Below are 23,527 nucleotides of genomic sequence, written 5' to 3'. Positions count from 1 at the left end.
AATACCTCAACAGACGGTTCTCCTTCTACACCCCGACCCGACAGCTTGCTCTGCTGACCTTTCCCTCGCCACCGTCCCACGCATCTGCCGAACAACCACCTGCAGAAGATCGTTCTTGAACTTTGCCGCCAAGACGTGGAACACTCTTCCCACCTACCTGTCAGACCAAGGACTTCCTTGCCTTCAGGAGACATCTCAAGACATGGCTGTTAAATCGGTAGCAAATTCCTCCCCCCTCACACCCTCCAGCATCTTGAGACCCTCTCGGGTGAGTAGTGTGCTTTACAAATTCCCTGATTCGTTGAGCTGGAGTGGTGGGAAAAGCTGTCAAGTTCACCTTAATAAGGCTATGGCTGTCCTTACACAAAGCAGGCTGCACGCACCGGGAGTGTGTCTGGAGCCAAGACAGGGAAAGGCAGGGTCTTGTGCACTACAAAGACTTCTCTTTGAAGGTTGCATACTTCAAAGACAGAAATGGGTGTAAGTACAGGACCTCTGACCCCACAAAGGTAGAACACCTCCAGACTGAGGACATTCTGCCAGGAAGAAAAGCCGAATGCTGTAGGAGGGACTGCCAGTCTGCCTGTTCCTTTGTTGTGCTGGCCTGCTGCTTGCTGTTTCTGTCCTGGGAGTGAAAGGACTGGACTTTGCTTTCTACATCCTGCTTTCCAAGGTTCTCCAAGGGCTTGAACTTAGCTTGCATCCTGATAAGAAGTCTCAAAGACATCAAAGACTTAATCTACCAGTGCCTGGGCCCTACTGCTGAGAGTTCTCACTTGCCAAGTGGTGTCAATTCCAGTCCTTGGAAGTGTGAACTGGTGACCTGAAGGAGGGAATCCATGCATGACCCACTATGGCTGAAAAATTAGCACAGCCTGTCCCACGGCTGGAGAATCGACACAGCGCCTTTCTCACAGCTGTAGAATTGATGCAGCACCTGTTTCATTGCAGCTTAGTCAACACAGTGTGTCTGGATTTTCCACGCATCGTTCCTGGGGTGTCAATTCCTCATCAACCCCGCACAACAGTAAGGAACTGAGGCAGCATATCTGGAAATCGCACAGTCCTTCCTGTGAGGAAAGAATCAATCCACCACCTCCACTACCAGTAAGGAACAGACCTATCGCCTCTCCTGCGAGGAAAGAATCGACGCATCACCTCCCTTGCGCAGTAAGTATCCAACACATTGCTTTGTTTTTGACACATCCCTGGTACTTTGTGCTAAAAATGTACCACCATGGATTCCTATGGATTAAGACTCATTTAAACCTTTAAAAAGTGATATATTCACTTGTGTATTTTTGAGGTTTGTCGTTATGGTCTTGTTTTACTTAGATGGGGGTGAGCAGGGGTTACCATAGCTGTGTGACTGCCTTATCTTGACTAGAATTAGTGTCCCTACTTGTACAGGGTGCAAACTGCTGCCAACTGGACATCCCATTTCTAACAGTAAGGCACAGAGAAAAACACTCACTCACTCTCACTCTCAATAGCACATTTAAGTCTGAAACTTTAAATGTAAACTTTAGTTTGTAGACTTCATATTTTCCATGAGGTACAACATACAACTTTCCCTCCTGGAATAAACTGTTTTTTTTTTAAATTTTAAATACAGCATTAATATTGTTTTTAATCAAGCCATGAACCAATATATTTCGTTTCAAAGTGACTAGTAGTAATGGGCGTTTTAGGTCTGGCATTAATAACCTATGTAAAGAAAAGTAATGATAACTTAATTTTTTTATGTTTCTATAATGTCATTGTTTCTCTGATGGAAAATACATCTGAAAAGCTGGATATTGTATGCACGCCATCCCATTGCTAAAGATGGCATTTTGGATATAGGGCGGTGGGGGCAGCAAAACGTGTTTTTTTAGCTCAGTTTAAAATAAAAATAAAAAACACAAATAACACTGGACTGGAAAGCCATCATAGCCCCTAAATCTAAACCCTGCAGGGTCCGTGTCACCCTGTAGAAACCATCTGCCAGTGGCCAACTGGCATTGTCCCCAAGGGTAAAGTTAGAGCAGGCAGGCAAATGAAAGGTGCCTGCCCAGGCAGACATCACCAGATCCTTACACCCTGAATGCTGCAGGTGCCCTCCAACCCCATGCACCCAGTAGACTTAACCCCGCCAGAATTAAACTGCTTCATAGGGAGACATGGCGTGGCCTTTCTGGCCTTGGAATAAATCAGCTACCCTTCGTGGTCCAGTGTGTGTCCTCTGCGCGCCTCCAAAGACACCCAAGGTGCACCGCGCAGCGGGAAGGCCGCAGACACACCATGTTACCCTGTGCAGCAATGCGTTCCTGAAACGTCCAGAAAGTGTGGCGCAGAAACAGAGCGCGCTGGATACAGCCCTTCAGGCTCAGCACAAAGGGGTTTGTAAAGATGGGAAATCCGAAGCGACAACTGCTTATGGCGGTGTTAGGGACATTTTATTAATCTCTTATCCAGGTCTCTAGGGGAAAGTTACCAAAACAAATGTTTTACATTAACACATGGAGAGAACATTACTAATTAGGCAGGCATCGCTTTCTTCATTCACCACTTCGCTCATTGGGCCATATGTACGCACACTTTTTCCCATAGACACAGAATGGGTAAAAACCTTTGCTGCATCTGGCCCATTGTTAGTTTTTTTTCAATATGGAAAAGTGGTTCAATATATTTTTGTCACTCTTAAAACTACTGATACCATCACAAGGTTGTAAAATATATTCACGTTCTATGTTAGTGTAAACTGTCACTTCTTACTAGCATTTATTTTCTTATGGGGATTATTTCGTTGTTCCTCTTTCTTGCAAGACAATTAGAACTCCTTTCTGCACATACGTGCCGATACCCCAGCCTGCGTTTCCAAAATGTAGGATTTATATCCCATGCATCTTAATGCTGCTTCATGGTCATCATGCCTGCAGAATGCCCTGGCAGGTTGCGCTGTCTGTGAAAAAAAACTGCGAATAAACTGTATGGTTTGGTGTTTGCACTGAAACTCCATTGCTACCCTGTAGCGCCCACGGCACGTCCTCAGGGTGCTTGCCAGGCACAAGTAAGCTTCGGACAAGTCAGGAGGCGGGAAACATAGTGCTCACACCAAGGAATTTAATGTTCTCACAAATGCAGGCAGATGCTCTTATAAATGTACATCTGTGAGGACTATCACAAATGCACACATTTCATCGGTACTCTAATAGTATAGCTCTAACTCTACGCTGGAGACTGCACTTTTTTAAAAACATTTTTTGCCGTGGGTCCTTCAGTAATTCTTGGTAAAATGTAAATGTAAACTTGACGCCATCCCCAAGCAGGGTCCCTTTTGCCTAGAGTTCAGGGTTTTCCTACGCTGCCCCCTTTTTTTTTAGGTTCAAGTGCGCAAAGCGCTCTGGCCCGTTCTCTGTGGGCTCTTAACCATGCCAGTGTCCCGTCCATCACTTTCATTGGTTCGTGGACTTGCCTTTTAAAATTCGCTTGATTTCAGTAGTGAAAGGCATGCATACATCATGCCTTTTCCAGTATTTAGCCCTCCTCTGCAGCACCGGTAAACTACTGAAAACATACGAGGCTCCTTGTTTTATGAATGGCTGCTGCACTATTTCTTTTTATTTCCAGCACAGCGCGATCTTGCTAATTCTACTTTTGCTGGTTACATAGATAAATCTACTTTTGCCGGTTACATGGATAATTGCACTTTTGCCGATATGTTTCACTGCAAACAAACTTCTGTTTCCTTTTCTGTGCCTCATTCACACTCATGGTGACCGTCGGCTTGTATATGTGAAACTGTTTTTCTTTTCATTATCAGTTTGTGGCAAGAAAAGTTTGGTTAGGAGTTTACAACGCTAATCGCTCTAACTCGAGCAAATGCAAGACCCAGTGCATTGCAAATGCTTGTTTTTTTTTTGCCGTTTTTTTGGGACTCAGGCTCAGTCCCAAGTCCAAACATGTCTGCCAACATTTCCTTTGCAACCCCCAGTAGGAAATATATACACAATTATCTGTCTTCTTTAATCTGTAGTATTTTATCGTGTTCGCTATTTCTAGTATAATATTGATATTACTACCAATTCACTGCTTATGCTCTGTTCAAACTTAATGTGTGTACAAACTGTACATTGTGTGTATGAGAAGTAAATGGGTTGGCATAAAGAAGCTTACAAACTAACCTCATTGGTCTCTGGCAGAACTATGGGCCATTTTAGCATTATGTTTTAAGAGTCAGGGTTAATTGGGACACCTGCTTTCACCAATCCTCAAACCTTTATGGTTTGGTGGTTAGTAGATCTCTACCAGAAGACACCACAAATTTTATTGCCAATCATCAGTATAGAAAAGTTGCTTCATACTTCTCTGCCGTTTCCTCTCACCCTCAAAATCCTAGTCAAAGTCTAGAGGGAATTCTGCCAGCCAGCCTCATCATGGACAAAGTAATATTTGTCACTGATATCCTGTTCCTGTTTGGCAAGCCTCTGTTTTTGCAAAACTCCATGCAAGAGGGTAAGGTTTTGCATCACCATCTATTCTTTTTCAGCTTGACGGCTGTAAAGAAACGGCTCCCTGTTGCAGTTACCCCCCCACTTTTTGCCTGATACTGATGCTGACTTGACTGAGAAGTGTGCTGGGACCCTGCTAACCAGGCCCCAGCACCAGTGTTCTTTCACTTAAAATGTACCATTGTCTCCACAATTGGCACAACCCTGGCACCCAGGTAAGTCCCTTGTAACTGGTACCCCTAGTACCAAGGGCCCTGATGCCAGGGAAGGTCTCTAAGGGCTGCAGTATGTCTTATGCCACCCTAGCGACCCCTCACTCAGCACAGACACACTGCTTGCCAGCTTGTGTGTGCTGGTGGGGAGAAAATGACTAAGTCGACATGGCACTCCCCTCAGGGTGCCATGCCAACCTTACACTGCCTGTGGCATAGGTAAGTCACCCCTCTAGCAGGCCTTACAGCCCTAAGGCAGGGTGCACTATACCACAGGTGAGGGCATAGGTGCATGAGCACTATGCCCCTACAGTGTCTAAGCAAAACCTTAGACATTGTAAGTGCAGGGTAGCCATAAGAGTATATGGTCTGGGAGTCTGTCAAATACGAACTCCACAGCTCCATAATGGCTATACTGAATACTGGGAAGTTTGGTATCAAACTTCTCAGAATAATAAACCCACACTGATGCCAGTGTTGGATTTATTAAAAAATGCACACAGAGAGCATCTTAGAGATGCCCCCTATATTTTACCCAATTGTTCAGTGCAGGACTGACTGGTCTGTGCGAGCCTGCTGCTGAGAGACGAGTTTCTGACCCCATGTGGTGAGGGCCTTCGTGCTCTCTGAGGACAGAAACAAAAGCCTGCTCTGGGTGGAGGTGCTTCACACCTACCCCCTGCAGGAACTGTAACACCTAGCAGTGAGGCTCAGGCTTCGTGTTACAATGCCCCAGGGCACTCCAGCTAGTGGAGATGCCCGCCCCCTGGACACTGCCCCCACTTTTGGGGGCAAGTCCAGGAGAGATAATGAGAAAAACAAGGAGTCGTCAAGTACCTTGGCACCTGCTCTTCAGTCATCCAAAGATAGCATGGCCCTATTTGTATACCTGAACTTGCTGCCACAACTAGCCCTGAATATTGGAAAACCTAATGTACTTTTATGACGAACACAATGTAGAATTTTTTTTTTTATTATTGAATGAGCCTCATTAATCTAATATTGTGCATGAGTAAATTTGAAACAGGTAAGCAAGATAGCGTTTGTGATATAAAAACAATGTGTAGTAGAAGGCAGAGGGGCTCCTGTCCTTAAACCTGCTTTTGTTGTGTTTGCAGCCTAATTTTGGGATACTCTTTGACTATGTGAAGCAGCTGCTGAGGGATGAGCGGCTGCAGCTGACGCAGATGGAGAGGAGTACACTGATGGAAGCCATGTTCATTGTGATTAAGCAGCTTAAAAACTATGATGAGCAGAAAGCATTGTTGGAGGAACTAATGGCTCCTGTTCTTTCTCACTGGCAATCTGCGGAGTTGCGAAGGTAGGGAAGGGTGCATGGTGTATTGAGAAGAACATATGTTTCAATTTTATTCAAACTGCTGCTTTAGTGCTAAACATGAGCGATATCAAAGGAGTAGAATGCAGCCATAACCCATATTTGTAGAATGTGTCAACAAGTATCCTTTCATTCAATTTCCACTGATTTTTAAGAGAGATAGATTGATAGGCAGATGGACAGGTCTGATGGTCGTTTTACGTCACTCTGATTTAATATAGATACTTGGTTTGCCTGGAATTTACTGTTTTCTGATAGGACTATTTTTGAGGGCAGATGGAAAGTTGGTTAACTTTTCTGGGAAGTTTTTTCTGCTGTTGTGCTCCTTTATTTCCCATGTGTTTGGCAGAGATTTTGGTCCCATTATAGATGGCACGTGATGGCATAATTTCGGTAGATAGGTACACCAGCAGTCCGCAGACTAAAATCAAAAAAGTAAATAGCTGCCATTGGAAAGTGGAGTATTTGCTCCTGTCGTCCATTTCAGGGCAGCATAATATGAATATATGCCGTGAATCAGAAGCCTATGCAACCCTCAATTGACCCCTGCAAAACATAAGAAGTAAAAATGTGTTTGTAGTCTGCTGACTATTTTTGGAGGCAGTAAGCTGCCACTCCTGAAATAGCTACCCCATAGTCTGTGATCTCAACAGCAAAGCTTTATTCTCAGTACATATAAAATGATGACCATAGTCTGCGGTCTATCCACAGAGTGTTGATGCCATTTTGGGTGTGTCAAGTCTGCGACCTCAGAAAGATAGACTGCTGGCTCCCAAAATATTTGGATGCCACATACAATTAATTTTCCATCAGCATAAACTCAATCAGTAGATTTGTAGAGTGCTGCTTGCCACCCAGGAGGGTATCCAGGCACTGTAAATGAGTAATTTACATGTGCAGTTGCACCACATTTTGTTTTTAGGTGTCATTGATACTGTGTTCAACTTTTTTTTTTTTACAGTGCCAAGCCCCTGGCCTCTCTCACAACTAGCACACCTATCAACAGTGGCTGTACTTACTGTGTAGCCCAGGGACTGTCACCTGCAGTAGAAACGGACAACAATAGACAATGCGAAGACCACATTATCTTCATATGGTCACACTTTTAATGGATTCCTGTCGGAGGTGACCGGCCCAGCCACACAAGTGTGGTATCATTTTTCTCAGGAAAAGTATGGGAACACACACTGGGTAATAGGAATGATGTGGATCGCCCCAGCTTCTGGAACTGTCCTTCTCAGAAATGTGAGGAAAGTGCATGATTTTAGCCAAAGAATGACATTTGCAGGACATTCAAAAAAACAAAACATTATGGAATTCACACAAGTCACATCACTCTGAATTCTCCTGGGTGTGTAGTTTTTAGAAATGTCTAGATTTGGTAAGTTTTCCTGAGTGAATAGAATGTGGGTGATTAAGTTGTCTACAATACCATGAGGAGAATTGGTTTGAGGACTTTAAGGACACCAGTGGCTGTGTTGATTTTCCTTGAGTCAGAACTCCTCTCACCCCCTGGTCTGACCTCTAAGGAAAGCCCTTCTTACAGCATGATTATGTGTAGGGCGGCTAATGTTCTTGACCTCCAGCTCCCCTACCTTGGTGGTACACAAAATTGTTCTGACAGAAGTGCCCAGCCTGGGCAAATATCTACTGAGCCCTTCTTGCCTTACAATGAGGTACTTGCAGATACTTGTTTGGGACTTAGACTAAACTTTGGTCAACTGCCAGAATGTGAAATGCCAATGCCATGCCCCTGGCATCCCTGCGTTTTTGTCTCAGCCGCCCTCCCCTGAAAGCTTGCTGGTGCACACGTCAACATAGACAAACCTGAATACTTTTTCTTACTACTCGCTCCTATGGAGAGTCAAAAGGTGTGGAGACTTTCGAGAAGAGAGCATTCTCTTCCACCACTTTGCCACTCAGATCTGTGAATTCCAGCTACCTCCTGGGACGCTGTTCTCACACTCTTTGGGATTTGGTGGCTTAAGTCCTTACAGGTGTCCCAGAAGTCCTCTGACGTGTCTTAGCCCAAGCTTTACTGGATGGTAGTAATGCGGCCATGTTCAGAATTTGTTGTGGCTGGGTGAACTATTGGCATCAGTGTCGCCATTCGCCGCCATGCCTGGCTGTGGTCAACCAGTTTTCAAGCTATGTCCAATCTTCACTTATGAACATTGTCCATTAATGAGATTTAACTGTTTTGGGACAAGTAAATTCTGCTCTAGAGTGGCTCCAGGAGAAGCAGAGCCACTGCCCACTCTCTGGGCATATCTGCCCACTTCGTCAGCCGAATCAGCCCTACTGTTCCTTTTGTAGCTTCGGCAGCGGTACCCTGTATGTCAGCCGATCCAACTTCAGCAAAGTTCCCAGTAGTTTCACAGTTGAGGCTGCAGTGCCCACTGCCCCTGTGGTCAAGGTCAATGGGCAGTTAAATCCTCTGCCCACCCCCTTGCAGGTCAAGCTACCAAACGCCCTTTGGCGTGCTCTTAGTGGAGCCACAGCCACTCAGTTGGAGGCAGAATCTAACAATTCTTGCAGGTTTTGCAGTCCATCAAATCGGACAGGTGGATCCTGCACATATACTGGAAGAGGTACACCTTGCCTTTCCACAGTACCTTCCCCTGGCCCCTGAGTGACTGAGGGTGGACCATCCATCTATTGATCTTACAGCAGGAAGTGCAAGCCATTTTGGCTAAAGGGTATATCAAGAGGATGCTTGCACCAGAAGTAGGATGTTTTTTGTTATTCCTGCTACTTTTTGGTGCCCAAGAAGGAGGGAGGACTTTGTCCTAATGTAGACCTGCACCCTATCAATGGGGGGAAGGACTAATTCAGAATGCTCACAAGGCCCAAGTTACACTGCCTTCTCGTCTTTGTTTCTCCATCGTAGCTGTGAATCATTGGGGCTGTTCGCCTTTCTCAGCCACAGCACCTGTTGAGTGTGTGAGCATGTCCTTTAAGGTAGGTCTTTCTTCCCAGTGCCAATGCCATGCCAGGCAATCACCTTGTGTGTGTGAGTGGGGGGGGGGGGGGGGGACGCACAACTATGTTGTATACACTGAGATGGCGTCCTGTAGACACAGGTCCATTCTTGTTGCTGCATACACTGCACTCACTGTCTGTCAACTCAGCAGTACTCCGGTCTCCAGCATGGCCCCAAGTGTTGTGGGCACTGCTCATCCAGGCCTTAGTTAGGAGAGGGCGCACAATGCCTTTAGGGTGTGCCTCCTTTGAGGTGCACAAAGCCAGTGTCTTTGGAGCTGCCCCCCCCCACAACCCCCTCATGGCAGTCTCAGTAGCGTGACAGTCTCCAGTGGTGCCTCTTGCCGCTCGGGCAGAGTCCAGTGCCTGCAATGTGTTGCTGCTGATCAAGCCCTAGATCTCAGCGCCCTCACCTTTAGTGACGCAGGAGGCAAGTGCTCACCTCTTAACAACCTTAGACGGCCGCCACTGCAGGAAACGGGATTGCCAGCACTCACCTCCCGCTGGCATCTGTTACCTTGAGGCCCAGGTTGTTGGCAGTAGTTAAGCCTCCAGGCTGTTGTCACCATTGCTCCTTTCTCAGCTTCACTCTACAGGTCTGCGATTTCCCTGTCGTCCTGGGTGACTTCACTTCATGTGGTCTGATGTAGGCTCCGTCTCACCGTACAGCGTCTGCGGTCTTGTTCCACACAGATTGTAGGCCTCTGTTCTCGGTTTGCTGTTGTTGAAGAACCTGTGCTGGAGCACGGAGACAGTTCATTGGGTCTCCACACTGCCAGTAGTCTTCCAGAGAGATCCAATTCCTGTTTAAAGCATCACTTGGTCATGGGGCCAGCAGTAGCGACTAGAAATTGTGGTGGGAGGCCGGAGGTGCTGAGTTGTGCATCCTATTCAGCTGCCATCTTAGCCACGCCCCTAAGCCTCCGATGTTAATATATTTTCTATGCCCTCCTCAAATGTACTACAGTAATAATAGGAAGGTAGTATAGATTGTTTGCTCAGGTGACTGTGATGGATTAAAAAAAAAAAATCTAAATCAAGATTGAATTTGCAATGTGATGATATTACGGTACTGAGATCATGAGATACACATTAATCAGGTGAACTTGTCACTGATGTTAACTCTATATGGATGCAATGATTTTAAACAGACGCAAAAAGGTGATAAGAGGAGAACTTGTAATAAGACTAACCACTGGTAATCGCTTCAGTGGCATTCCAACCTATCATTCTTTTACCTACTGTAAGGAAATGCCTCCTTGGCATGGTTACCCCCTGACTTTTTGCCTTTTGTTGATGCCAGTTATGATAGAAAGTGTGCTGGGGCCCTGCTAACCTGGCCCCAGCACCAGTGTTCTTTCCCTAAACTGTACCTTTGTTCCCACAATTGGCCCAGCCCTGACACACAGATAAGTCCCTTGTAAAAGGTACCCCTGGTACCAAGGGCCCCGATGCCAGGGAGGTCTCTAGGGGCTACAGGATGTCTTATGCCACCCTGGGGACCCCTCACCCAGCACAGGCACACTGCCTCCCAGCTTGTGTGTGCTGGTGGGCAGAAAATGACTAAGTCGACATGGCACTCCCCTCAGAGTTCCATGCCAACCTCACACTGCTTGTGGCATAGGTAAGTCACCCCTCTAGCAGGCCTTACAGCCCTAAGGAAGGGTGCACTATACCACAGGTAAGGGCATAGGTGCATGAGCACTATGCCCCTACTGTGTCTAAGCAAAACCTTAGACATTGTAAGTGCAGGGTAGCCATAAAGAGTATATATGTCTGGGAGTTTGTCAAACACGAACTCCACAGTTCCAAAATGGCTACACTGAAAACTGGGAAGTTTGGTATCAAACTTCTCAGCGCAATAAATGCACACTGATGCCAGTGTGGAATTTACTGTTAAATGCACCCAGAGGGCATCTTAGAGATACCCCATGAATACCAGTCTGACTTATAGTGCTAGGCTGACCAGTTCCAGCCAGCCTGCCACAACCAGACGAGTTGCTGGACACATGGAGAGAGTGCCTTTGTCACTCTGTGGCCAGAAACGAAGCCTGTACTGGGTAAGGGTGCTTCTCACCTCCCCCTGCAGGAACTGTATCACCTGGCGGTGAGCCTCAAAGGCTCATGCCTTTTGTTAAAGCATCCCAGGGCATCCCAGCTAGTGGAGATGCCCACCCCTCCGGCCACTGCCCCCACTTTTGGCGGCAAGCCAGGAGACGATAATGAGAAAAACAAGGAGGAGTCAACCACCAGTCAGGACTGTCCCTAAGGTACCCTGAGCAAAGGTACCTGCCTTTAGAAATCCTCCATCTTGAGATTGGAGGATTCCCCCAATAGGATTAGGGATGTGCCCCTTTCCCTCAGGGAGGAGGCACAAAGAGTGTGTAGTCACCCTCCAGGACAGTAGCCATTGGCTACTGTCCTCCTGACCTAAACACATCCCTAAATTTAGTATTTAGGGGCGACTCAGAACCGAGGAAATCAGATTCCTGCAACCTACACAAAGAAGGACTGCTGCCCTGAAAGCCCTACAGAGACGACGGAAACGCCGACTGCTTTGGCCCCAGCCCTACCGGCCAGTCTCCAGACTCAAAGAACCTGCACAGCGACGCATCCGACAGGGACCAGCGACCTCTGAAGCCTGAGGACTGCCCTGAACAGAAGGACCAAGAAACTGCTGAGAACAGCGGCACTGTTTAAAAACAGCAACAACTTTTCAACTTTTTAGCAACTTCTAAAGAACTTACTCTTCCCTCCGGAAGCGTGAGACTTCACCCTCTGCACCCGACACCCTCGGCTCGAGCTCCAGAGAACCAACACTGTAGAGAGGACTCCCAGGCGACTGTGACCGCGTAGGTAAACTTAGACGACCTCCCTGCACCCCCACAGCGTCGCCTGCAGAGAGGATCCAGAGGCTCCCCCGGACTGCAACTGCCTGGGACAAAGAACCAGACGCCTGGACCAAGCACTGCAGCCGCAGCCCCCAGGACAGAAAGCAACCGAACTCCAGTGCAGGAGTGATCAACAGGCGACTCTCTGACTAGCCCAGTCGGTGGCTGGCCTGAGAAGCCCCCCTGTGCCCTGCCTGCATTGCTAGAGTGACCCCCGGGTCCCTACATTGATTTCTATTGAAGACCCGACACCTGCTAAGCACACTGCACCTGGCCACCCCTGTGCCGCTGAGTGTGTTTTGTGTGCCGGTTTGTGTCCCCAGTGCTCTACAAACCCCTACCCCGTCTGCTCTCCGAAGCCGCAGGTACTTACCAGCCAGCAGACTAGAACCAGAGCACCCCCGTTCTCCATAGGTGCCTGTGTTTTGGGCCCTCCTTTGACCTCTGTACCTGACCGGCCCTGTGTTGCTGGTGCGGTGACTTTGGGGTTGTCTTGAACCCCCAACGGTGGGCTGCCTGTGCCCAGGAAACTGAACTTGTAAGTGCTTTACTTACCTCAGAAACTTAACCTTAATTACCTCCCCCAGGAACTGTTGATTTTTCCACTGTCAGCTTTTAAAATAGCTTATTGCCATTTTAACCTATACTGCGTATGTTACTGCTCTAATTCAAAGTTCCTTACTTACTTGTGTGGAGTACCTTGTAAATCATGTATTTACTTCAAATCTTGAATCTTGTGGTTCTAAAATAAATTAAGAAAATATATTTTTCTATATAAAGACTATTGGTCTGGAGTAAGTCTTTGAGTGTGTTCCTCATTTATTGCCTGTCTGTGTACAACAAATGCTTAACACTACCCTCTAATAAGCCTGCTGCTCGACCACACTACAACAAAATAGAGCATTAGAATTATCTAAATTTGCCACTATCAACCTCTAAGGGGAACCCTTGGACTCTGTGCACACTATCTCTCATTTTGAGATAGTATATACAGAGCCAACTTCCTACATTGGTGGGTCAGCGGTGGGGCCTAAGACTTTGCGTTTGCTGGACTACTGAGCCAATAACTTATCACACAACTAAATTCCACAAATTGTCATTAGAAACTGATTTTTAAAATTTGAGCTATTTTTCTAAAATTTTAAAATTCCTGCTAGAGCCTTGTGTAAGTCCCTCTTAGCATTTCTTTTAGAGTTTAAACATTTGTAAAAGTTTGAATTTAACTTCTAGAAGTAGTTTTTAGATTCTTAAAAAGCTATCACAACTTTTAGAGTGATAATGTCTAGCACAGATGAGATGGTAGTGGAACTCAACCTCAACCCATACCTGCATCTAGGGATGTCAGAGTAAAGGACTGTCTGTAAGCTACAAAAAAAATATATAAAGACTGGGTCCAACCCTACCAAAGTAAAGCTCCAGGAGCCTTTGGCAGAGTTTGCAAGGGACCACCCCTCTGAGGATAATCCTACAGATAGGGAAGTTAGTGAACAGGAGGATGATTTCCCCCCTCCTGTCCTAACCAAGGAGAGCATGGTTTCTCAAACCCTGACTCCACAAATCATAGTCAGAGAGACTGGTTCTTCCACAGGGGAGACCAGTAACTCTGGAAGCATTGAGGGGAGCCTCAATGAAGATGACCTCCTGTTAGCCAGGATGGCCAAAAGATTGGCTTTGGAGAGACAGCTCCTAGCCATAGAAAGGGAAAGACATGAGATAGGTTTAGCTCCCATCAGTGGTGGCAGAAACTTAAATAGGGTCAGAGAGAATACTGACATCCTAAAAATCCCCAAAGGGATTGTAACAAAATATGAAGATGGTGATGATATCACCAAATGGTTCACAGCTTTTGAGAAGGCTTTTGCAACCAGAAAAGTAAACAAATCTCACTGGGGTGCGCTCCTTTGGGAAATGTTCACTGGAAAGTGTAGGGATAGACTCCTCACACTCTGGTAAACATGCTGAATCCTATGACCTCATGAAGGCTACCCTGATTGAGGGCTTTGGAATCTCAACTGAGGAGTACAGGATTAGGTTCAGGGGGACTCAAATCCTCGACCCAGACCTGGGTTGATTTTGTTGACTTCTTAGTCAAAACACTAGATGGCTGGAGAACTGGCAGTGGTGTAAATGATTAAGATGGGCTGTATAACTTGTTTATGAAAGAACATCTGTTAAGTAATTGTTTAATTGACAAACTGCATCAACATCTGGTAGACCTAGGTCCAGTTTCTCCCCAAGAATTGGGAAAGATTGCAGACCATTGGGTCAAGACTAGGGTGTCCAAGACTTCCACAGGGGGTGACCAAAAGAAAGGGGTCACAAAACCTCCCCAGGGGAAGAGTGGTGAGACATCCAAGGGAAAAAGTGAAGTCCTCTACAGGGCCCCAAAAACCTGCTCAGGAGGGTGGGCCCAGAGCCTCTTCACAGTCCTCAAATGGGTATAAGGGTAAAAACTTTGATCCCAAGAAGGCCTCGTGTCGCATCTATACTCAGCATGGACATCAAACTGGAGATAAGGCCTGTCCCAAGAAAAGTCCCACAACAAGTACTACTCCAGTTAGCACTGGAATAGCCAGTCTCCAGGTGGGATCAACAGTGTGCCCTGAGGAAATCAGGGTTCACACTGAAGCTACATTAGTCTCTGAGGGTAAGGTGGACCTAGCCACACTTGAGGCCTGGTCGCCTAACATGCAAAAATACAGGTAGAAGCTCTTAATCAATGGCACTAGAATAGAAGCCCTGAGGGATACAGGTGCCAGTGTCACAATGGTGACAGACAAACTGGTTTCCCCAGGACAATACCTGACTGGACAGACATATCCAGTCACCAGTGCTGACAATCAGACTAAAGTCCATCCCATGGCAATGGTAACTTTAAAATGGGGAGGGGTCACTGGCCTGAAACAGGTGGTAGTCTCCTCTGCAATTCCAGTAGAATGTAGGCTAGGGAATGATCTGGAGTCCTCGGCATGGGCCCAGGTAGAGCTCAAGAGCCATGCTGGGTATCCCTGAACTGATGTGTGTCAAGACAAGGGCACAGTGCAGGGCACAGGGTGAAAAAGAAGTGTTGGAATCTGGAATAATGGCCCAACCTTCCAATAGAAAAGGAAAGAAGACTGGAGAACCAGCTTCAACACAGCAGAAGAAACAGAACCTCTCTTCCCAGGAAGATGTTCTATCCCCTGAGGGAACTGAGTCCATGGAGCTGGAGCCTTAGAAGGTTGATCTCTGGGGACCATGGTGACCCTCAAGGGAACAGCTGTGTAAGGGGCAAGAAACTTGTCCCTCTCTTGAAGGCCTAAGACAGCAAACAGCTGAGCAAGAAAGAGGTAATGTCAGTGGAACCCACAGGATCAATTGGTAAGATAGACTCCTTTACACTGAGACAAGAGATCCCAAACCTGGTGCTACTAGGAGAGTGCTAGTGCCTCAGGAGTTTAGGGAGTTAATTCTGACCTTAGCCCAGGACATTCCCCTTGCTGGGCATTTGGGACAAACCAAGACATGGGAGAAGTTAGTCAACCATTTCTATTGGCCCAATATGTCCCAGAAGGTAAAGGAGTTTTGTACCTTATGTGTCACCTGTCAAGCCAGTGGTAAGACAGGTGGCCATCCAAAGCCCCCTCATTCCACTGCCAGTGGCGGGGGTCCCCTTTCAGAGAGTGGGAGTGGACATAGTGGGTCCACTGGAACCTCCCACAGCATCAGGGAATCAGAATATCCTAGTAGTAGTGGATCATGGTACTAGGTACCCTGAGGCAATTCCCCTTAGGTCTGCTACTGCCCCTGCAGTAGACAAAGCACTCATTGGTATTTTTACCAGAGTGGGATTTCCTAAGGAGGTGGTTTCTGACAGAGGTACCAACCACGTCCGCTTACTTAAAACACACGTGGAATGAGTATGGGGTGACTTACAAATTCACAGCACCATACCATCCGCAAACCAATGGTCTTGTTGAGAGATTTAGCAAGACATTGAAGGGCATGATCATGGGCTCCCTGAAATACTCAAAAAGAGATGGGATGTCCTCATACCATGTGCGCTTTTCGCCTACAGAGAGGTGCCACAGAAGGGAGTAGGGTTTTCCCCCTTTGAGCTTCTGTTTGGCCTTCCTATTATGGGACCACTGGCACTTGTTAAAGAAGGCTGGGAGAGACCTCTTCATGAACCTAAACAAGATGTGGTGGACTATGTACTAGGCCTACGTTCAAGGATGGCAGAGTACATGGAAAAGGCAAGCAAAAACTTTGAGGCCAGAAAGTCTGGGTTCTGGAGGCTGTGGCTCCCAGGGCACTTCAGGACAGATGGAGTAGCCTTTACCCCATACTTGAGAAAAAGTCAGGTCACCTAACTGGTGGACCTAGGCACTAGCAGGACCCCCAAAAGGGTGATCCATGTGAACCGCCTCAAACTCTTTCATGATAAGGCGGATGTAAACATGTTAATAATTACAGATGAGGTCCAGGAAGCAGAGAGTGAACCTCTCCCTGATCTCCTCTCCACTGACCCTAAAGATGGGTCAGTAGATGGAGTGATCTATTCAGACACCCTCTCTGACCACCAGCAAACTGACTGTAGGCAAGTCCTCCAGCAGTTTGCTGAGCTCTTTTCTTCGACCCCTGGTTAGACACCCCTGTGTACCCATGATGTGGACACAGGAGACACATGCCTGTCAAGAATAAAATATTCAGACAGTCTGACCAAGTTAAGGAAAGCATCAAAGTGGAAGTCCACAAAATGCTGGAGTTGGGAGTGATTGAGCACTCTGACAGTCCCTGAGCTAGCCCAGTGGTATTGGTCCTCAAACCTCACACAAAAGATTGCAAGAAAGTGATGAGGGTTTGTGTGGACTTCAGAGGGCTCAACTCTGTCACCAAGACAGATGCTCACCCCATCCCAAGGGCAGATGAGCTAATAGACAAATTGGGTGCTGCCAAATATTTAAGTACCTTTGACTTAACAGGAGGACACTGGCAATTAAAAATGGCATCTGGAGAAAAAGAGAAAACAGCATTCTCTACACCTCATGGGTACTACCAGTTTCCTGTGATGCCCTTTGGCTTAAAGAATGCCCCTGCCACCTTCCAAAGGTTGGTGAATCAAGTCCTTGCTGGATTGGAGTCCTTTAGTGCAGCTTATCTTGATGATATTGCTGTCTTTAGCTGCAACTGTCAGGATCACCTGGTCCACCTGAGGAAGGTTTTGCAGGCCCTGCAAGCAGCAGGCCTCTATCAAGGCATTTAAATGAACCGATAGTGCAGGGTACTGTGGTCTACTTGGGTTGCCTTGTAGGTGGAGGCCAAGTTCAGCCACTCCAACCCAAGATCCAGACTATTCTGGACTGGGTAGCTCCAAAAACCCAGACTCAAGTCAGGGCATTCCTTGGCTTGACTGGGTACTATAGCAGGTTTCTGATGTGACATGGATTAGTAGTGACACCCCTCACAGAACTGACCTCTTGGAAAATTCCCAAGAAAGTGAACTGGACCGTGGACGGTCAAAAGGCCATTGACATCCTGAAACAAGCTATGTGTACAGCACCAGTTTTGAAAGCTCAGATTATTCTAAGCAGTTCATTGTGCAGACAGATGCCTCTGAGCATGGGATAGGAGCAGTCCTGTCCCAAACAAATGATGATGGCCTTGACCAGCCTGTTGCTTTTATTAGCAGGAGGTTACACTCCAGGGATGGCCTTTTCAGATTCTTCCACTTAGAAAAAAAATCTCTCTTGGGAACGGTTAGTCTCATCCTCTTTCGTTTTGTGGGGGAGGGGGTTGTGTAAGGAAATGCCTTCTTGGCATTGTTATCCCCTGACTTTTTGCCTTTTGTTGATGCCAGTTATGATTGAAAGTGTGCTGGGGCCCTGCTAACCAGGCCCCAGCACCAGTGTTCTTTCCCTAAACTGTACCTTTGTTCCCACAATTGCCACAGTCCTGGCACACAGATAAGTCCCTTGTAAATGGTACCCCTGGTACTAAGGGCCCTGATGCCAGGGAAGGTCTCTAAGGGCTGCAGCATGTCTTATGCCACCCTGGGGTCTTCTCACTCAGCACATGCACACTGCCTCACAGCTTGTGTGGGCTGGTGGGGAGAAAATGACTGTCGACATGGCACTCCCCTCGGAGTGCCATGCCAACCTCACACTGCTTGTGGCATAGGTAAGTCACCCCTCTAGTAGGCCTTAAAGCCCTAAGGCAGGGTGAGCTATACCACAAGTGAGGTCATACCTGCATGAGCAATATGCCCCTACAGTGTCTAATCAAAACCTTAGACATTGTAAGTGTAGGGTAGCCATGAGAGTGCATGGTGTGGGAGTTTTTCAAACACAAACTCCACAGTTCCATAATGGCTACACTGAAATCTGGGAAGTTTGATATCAAACTTCTCAGCACAATAAATGCACACTGATGGCAGTGTGGAATTTATTGTAACATGCACCCAGAGGGCATCTTAGAAGTGCCCCCTGAATACCAATCCAACCATTAGTGTTAGGCTGATCAGTTCCTGCCAGCCTGACACAAACCAGAAGAGTTGCTGGCCACATGCCTTTGTCACTTTGTGGCCAGGAACAAAGCCGGACTGGGTGGAGGTGCTTCACACCTCCCCCTGCAGGAACTGTAACACCTGGCGATGAGCCTCAAAGGCTTACTCCCTTTGTTACAGCACCACAAGGCATCCCAGGTAGTGCAGATGCCTGCCCCTCCGGCCACTGCCCCCACTTTTGGCAGCAAGGCTGGAGGAGATAATTGGTAATTGTGGTAGCAAAGGTACAGTTTAGGGAAAGAACACTGGTACTGTAGCATGGTTCACACGGTACCAGCACACTTTCAATCAAAACTTGGCATCAGCAGAGGCAAAAAGTCAGGGGTTAACCATGCCAAGGAGGCATTTTCTTACAGTAACCATGGCAACAGAGGCATTTTCCTACAACAAGGCAAAAGGAAGGGGGTAACCATGGCAACAGTGGCGCTTTCCTACACTAGCACAGCAGGGTTCTGCCTTGGAAACTCTCAAGGGCTATCTTTCTGCCTTATTGGCGTTTCTTTGGCTGCCTGATCAGCCTTCTCTGTTAAAATCTTCCATTGTACATAGATTCCTCAAAGGGTTTGTACATTTTCCCCCACGCGCTTTATTATGCCTCAATGAGACTTAAATCTTGTCCTCACATTTCTCATGTGTGCTCCTTTTGAGCCTTTGCACAACTGTCCCCTCTGGCTGCCTACCATCAAGACAGCCTTGTTAGTGGAAATACCATCTGCAGGAGGGTGAGTGAGATGGAAGCCCTGTCATCAAAGCCACCGTATCTCACTATCCAGACAAGTTTACTTGTGCTCCCCTCACCCCCAGGTTGTAACCCCATTTTATCTGGGTCAGAACATCACCCTGCCCACCTTCTTTGCTCCACTGCATCCCTCTAAAGAATAGGAGTGACTCCATCAACTGGACCCAAAAAGAGAGTTGTCGTTCTACCTTGACTGCACAAAAGAGTTTCCGGGTGGATGACAAACTCTTTGTGGGGTACGTTGGAGCAAAGAAGGGTTGGAAAGTGCAGAAATGAACCATTTCACGTTGGGTCGTTCTCTGCATTAAGATGTGCTGTGCATTGGCCTGGAAGCAGCCTCCTGAGGGCTTGCGGTCTCATTCTACCAGGGGCAAAGCTGCTACCACTGTGCTAGCTCGAGGTGTACCAGTCTGTCTGGAGATCTGTTAGGTGGCAACATGGGCGTCTTTGCACACGTTTGCAAAACATTACTGCCTGGACAGTCTGGTACGAAAAGACAGGCACTTTCCCCGTTGAGTCCTACAGGACTTCTTAGCGTAGGGTGTACTATCCCCAGCACACCGCCAGGTGGTTATGGCTTGGGTATCTATTATTCAAAGTTAAGGAGTCTGCAGCTGGATGTCTCTATCAGATGAACAAGTTACTTACCTTTGATAGCGCGTTATCTGGTAGAGACTGTATCTAACTGCAAATTCCTTACACTCACCCATGCCTCCCCCTCTGCGGATATTTCTTGTAGGGTTAGGTCTTACCCTTTTCAAGGCCCTAGTTTTGTACAGACAGATGTTGGTTCTATCCATGATTGTGTGCTTCTGTCGTAGATGTTTTGTGGATAAAAGAACTGACGTATGTGCGTCAGGGTGTTGCCTTTGTAGGCAACCATGACATCACAGACGGCTCCAACAACGCTGACAAAATCGCGTGGAGCTGTATGACGCACGTAGATTCCGTATTCAAAGCTGATGCCAGGGAATTCAAAGGTAAGAAATCTGTAGCTAGATAGTCTCTACCAGATAATGCGTTACCAAAGGTAAGTAACTTGTTCATCACTGCAATCTGTAGAAAGTAAAGCAAATATACTTCAGTCTACCAAACAGGTTTCAGAACCACTTTTGTCTTTTCGTGAGACCATAATCGATCCCATCAAAGCTGCTTGGGGAAAATCATCTTCCTTGCCAGCAGTAAGTAGGATACTAGCCAGGCTTTACAAACCTGCACGTGGTGACCCACATTTCTTTCCATTCACCCATATCTTAAGTGTCTGTTGGTCCTGGATTTTCTAGTCTAAAGCTCTGCCTAGAGCTTTCCATATGGCCTCTGCAGACAGGGAATCTAAAATGTCTTACGCCTTCTATTTTGCTATACCATTAATTGTGAGAAATATGGGACCTAAGGCTCCTGTATCTGCCCAAACATCTACAAAAGCATTTATGAGTTGGCCATGGATGTTCAGGCAGCATCTTACCAGAATATTCAATTGGGCCTGAACAAATCAGACTCCATGTCAAGGGCTATAGGCGCATCGGTTGCCGCCTGGCACCATGCCTGCTGTGTGACTCTGTAGAGAACACTTACATTGACTCTACAATTCTTCAAGTTAGTGAATATGCTGCTAAAAGCAGATCTCTGAAACATAGAGGCAATTCCTGCCCTCTGTTTACAAACTCTGCTGTCTGCACACTAGGCACTAAGTCAGATGTTTACAGTTTATTGATACGCTGAAGACAAGATAAAGAAATGCATAGGACTCCTCTGCGTCCCCTCACAGAACTGGAACTTGATACAGCCCCGAGATCTAGGTCCTGCTTTTTCTCACCTTCAACCAGTAAGTCCTTAAAGCGGTCTTCCTCCAATATCAAACAAAAGTCCAAGAAGAGCCACAATAAGATGTCACAGGATAGACTTTCTGGCTTCCTGACTTCGCATCATTCCAGGGGCAGGTCATCAAGTCAGATACTTTGTTCCACAACACCCTGGCTTCAGTGTTAACTTACCAAACTTGGTGAGTGTTCCATGGGTACCAGCGTCACCCTCAACTCCTCACCAGACCCTGATTCCCCTGCTCCACTCCTTAAGTTCCCAGCAATTGCGCTGACGCATTACAGACCGTGGCCTTGGCTCGGGCAATGCAAATCCTCTTCCACTGCTCCACAGCTCCCACTGATGCACCTGCAAACCACAAGGTTTTGCAGCACACAACCGAGTTTCTGCAGGTGGGTCCAACAACCGCTGACTCACACTGCTATCTCCACTTGTCGGTGTTCTGATGGTGGCTGGTCCTCCTCTGTCAACGGCCTTGTTGATAATTCTGACAATGTTGCCATCCTAAACAACTCAGGTGTGGACTTTGGAACTGCTATCAAGTTTAGCAGGTTTTCTAAGGCTAGACTTGAAGTGTCATGGTTGATAAAGTAGTTTCCTTACAGGCCTCATGAAGACTCTTATGGGAGACTTGTTAGAGCTTTTTGGTTCTGAGTCTGGGTTCGCTTCAGGTACCCAATATTGTGTAGAGGGACAAAGAAGACAACAGAGAGGCGATCTAGCTTAGCCACCTCCATCCCACCACTGGTAGTGATAGCGATTATTGTCTGGCTCTATAGAATGCTAGTGGCACTGATTTTGACTGTTCTTCTCGGCCTTGAATTGAGGAGGTTGCTTCTTTTGTGTCTGTGATGTGTGTGGAAAGCTGTAAGAGTACTTGAACTCTTGTTGCCTGTGGAGGGGGAGAAGTGAGGAACTGATACTCTATCGTGGTGACCTAGGGGAAGCCAGCCTCAGTTATGGTGATGAATTATCACCATTACCAGGGACCACACATTTCTGACAACTCATCACTTCCTTGAGAACCTTCTGGGCCAGGCTTCTCCCTCATCCAAGTAGAACCCCAACTTTTTCACCATTAACCTTCCAGGTAGGGAACAGAAGATGATTGAGGCCAAATGGAAGGAAAGTTTCTCTTCAGGTAGGCTTGCCTTTCGGTTAATGAAGATAACTTGCCTTCGGGCTCACTAGTCTCACTCTTCGTGGAAATGCTTCTTTTTACTGCTCTGGGTTCTCCGGAAAAGTTAAAGCGATCTTTTGATGGAGCTAGATGTTTCAGCGAAAATGCTAATTAAGCATGAGAGCAATTTAAGCAGGGAGGGCTTGTGGGGCAATCCTTGGGGTTGTCCTCCCCTGCATCTCAATTCCACCAACAGTACTGCAATTTCAGGGAGTACTCCTGTGGTCTACCCTTAAGATAGCACAAGCTCTCATAACCTTTGCAACAGCTCAACAAACTCAATTGAAAGCACAGGTTGCCTGGTTACTAGAGTTTTTTGTGGACAAAAGCAACGCCTCGTCTTCCAGAGTCTCGTTCCCAGTGCAACACAAATTTAATCTGTCTTGGAGGGGACAGGTGTGACCTATGTGGTGGAGGATGTTGAAACACTTAGTTAGCTGGCAGTCCCCTATAGTTCACTGAGTCCATCAAATGGATGAGCAAATTTATGACCTTATCTTCCAGGATTTATACCTCCTATTGTTCTTTTCCCCTCTGTCATTTCAAATGACCAGGCTCACATTCTGGAACAGGTTTTTTTGGGCTTTTTTGCCAACAATGACATGGAGTTAGTCCCAGAGAAAACAGAAAGGTCAGGGATGCTATTTGTTATTTCCTTGTTACCAAGGAAAAAGGTGTCCTGTATCTTATTCTGCACCTTTGCATTTTCAATGCAGTCCTTTGCTAAGAAAAACTTCTCTGATGCAAGATCCTTAGCCCTGTAGCTGGAAGTCTTGATTGTGCCCATTGTCGTGCAGCACATGTAGGAAGCTGGGTCTCTGTGTGGTGCACTAAAAAGACGTACACTGTGTAGAGTCCAGTGGACCCCCACTGGTTTGCAGAGGCAAAAGTAGCTAGGACTAATGCTCTATTTTGTGGCAGTGTGGATGAGAAGTTAAGCTTATCGCAGGGTAGTGCTCAGCATTTGTTGTAATCCCAGAGGCAATAAATGTGACACACACTCAAAGAATAAATCAGAGACAAGAGGCAAACTTCTCAGCTCAATAAACCCACACATTTGTTGTAAAATCCACACAGAGATGCCCCCTGAATTTCACCAAACTCTCTAGAGTGTGGCTGACCGGTCCATGCCAGCCTGCCACTACCAGGTGAGTTTCTAACCTCATGGGGTGAGAGCCTTTGTGCCCTCTGGAGTCAGGGACAAAGCCTGCTCTGGGTGGAGGTGGTTTACATCTCCCCCTGCAGGAACAGCAACACTTGGCGGTGAGCCTCCTGCTTTTTAGCTCTGCTTCCTCAGGGCACTCCAGCCAGTGGGGATGCCCACCGCGC

The 23,527-nt window shown here is 46.9% G+C and overlaps 1 protein-coding gene across 2 annotated transcripts in view; it reads left to right on the top strand.

Moving 5' to 3' along the window:
• LOC138296807 (exportin-5-like) overlaps positions 1–23,527 on the top strand; it is a 1,394,731-nt gene that overhangs the window by 504,837 nt on the left and 866,367 nt on the right. For both annotated transcript variants that reach the window (XM_069236253.1, XM_069236252.1), the window contains exon 18: positions 5,824–6,026. In XM_069236253.1, coding sequence (XP_069092354.1) covers positions 5,824–6,026 — 203 coding nt within the window. The remainder of the gene's footprint in view (positions 1–5,823; positions 6,027–23,527) is intronic.

Source organism: Pleurodeles waltl, chromosome 5 (assembly GCF_031143425.1).
Source record: "Pleurodeles waltl isolate 20211129_DDA chromosome 5, aPleWal1.hap1.20221129, whole genome shotgun sequence".
Lineage (NCBI taxonomy): Eukaryota > Metazoa > Chordata > Amphibia > Caudata > Salamandridae > Pleurodeles > Pleurodeles waltl.
This window is presented reverse-complemented; position numbering and strand designations above follow the sequence as displayed.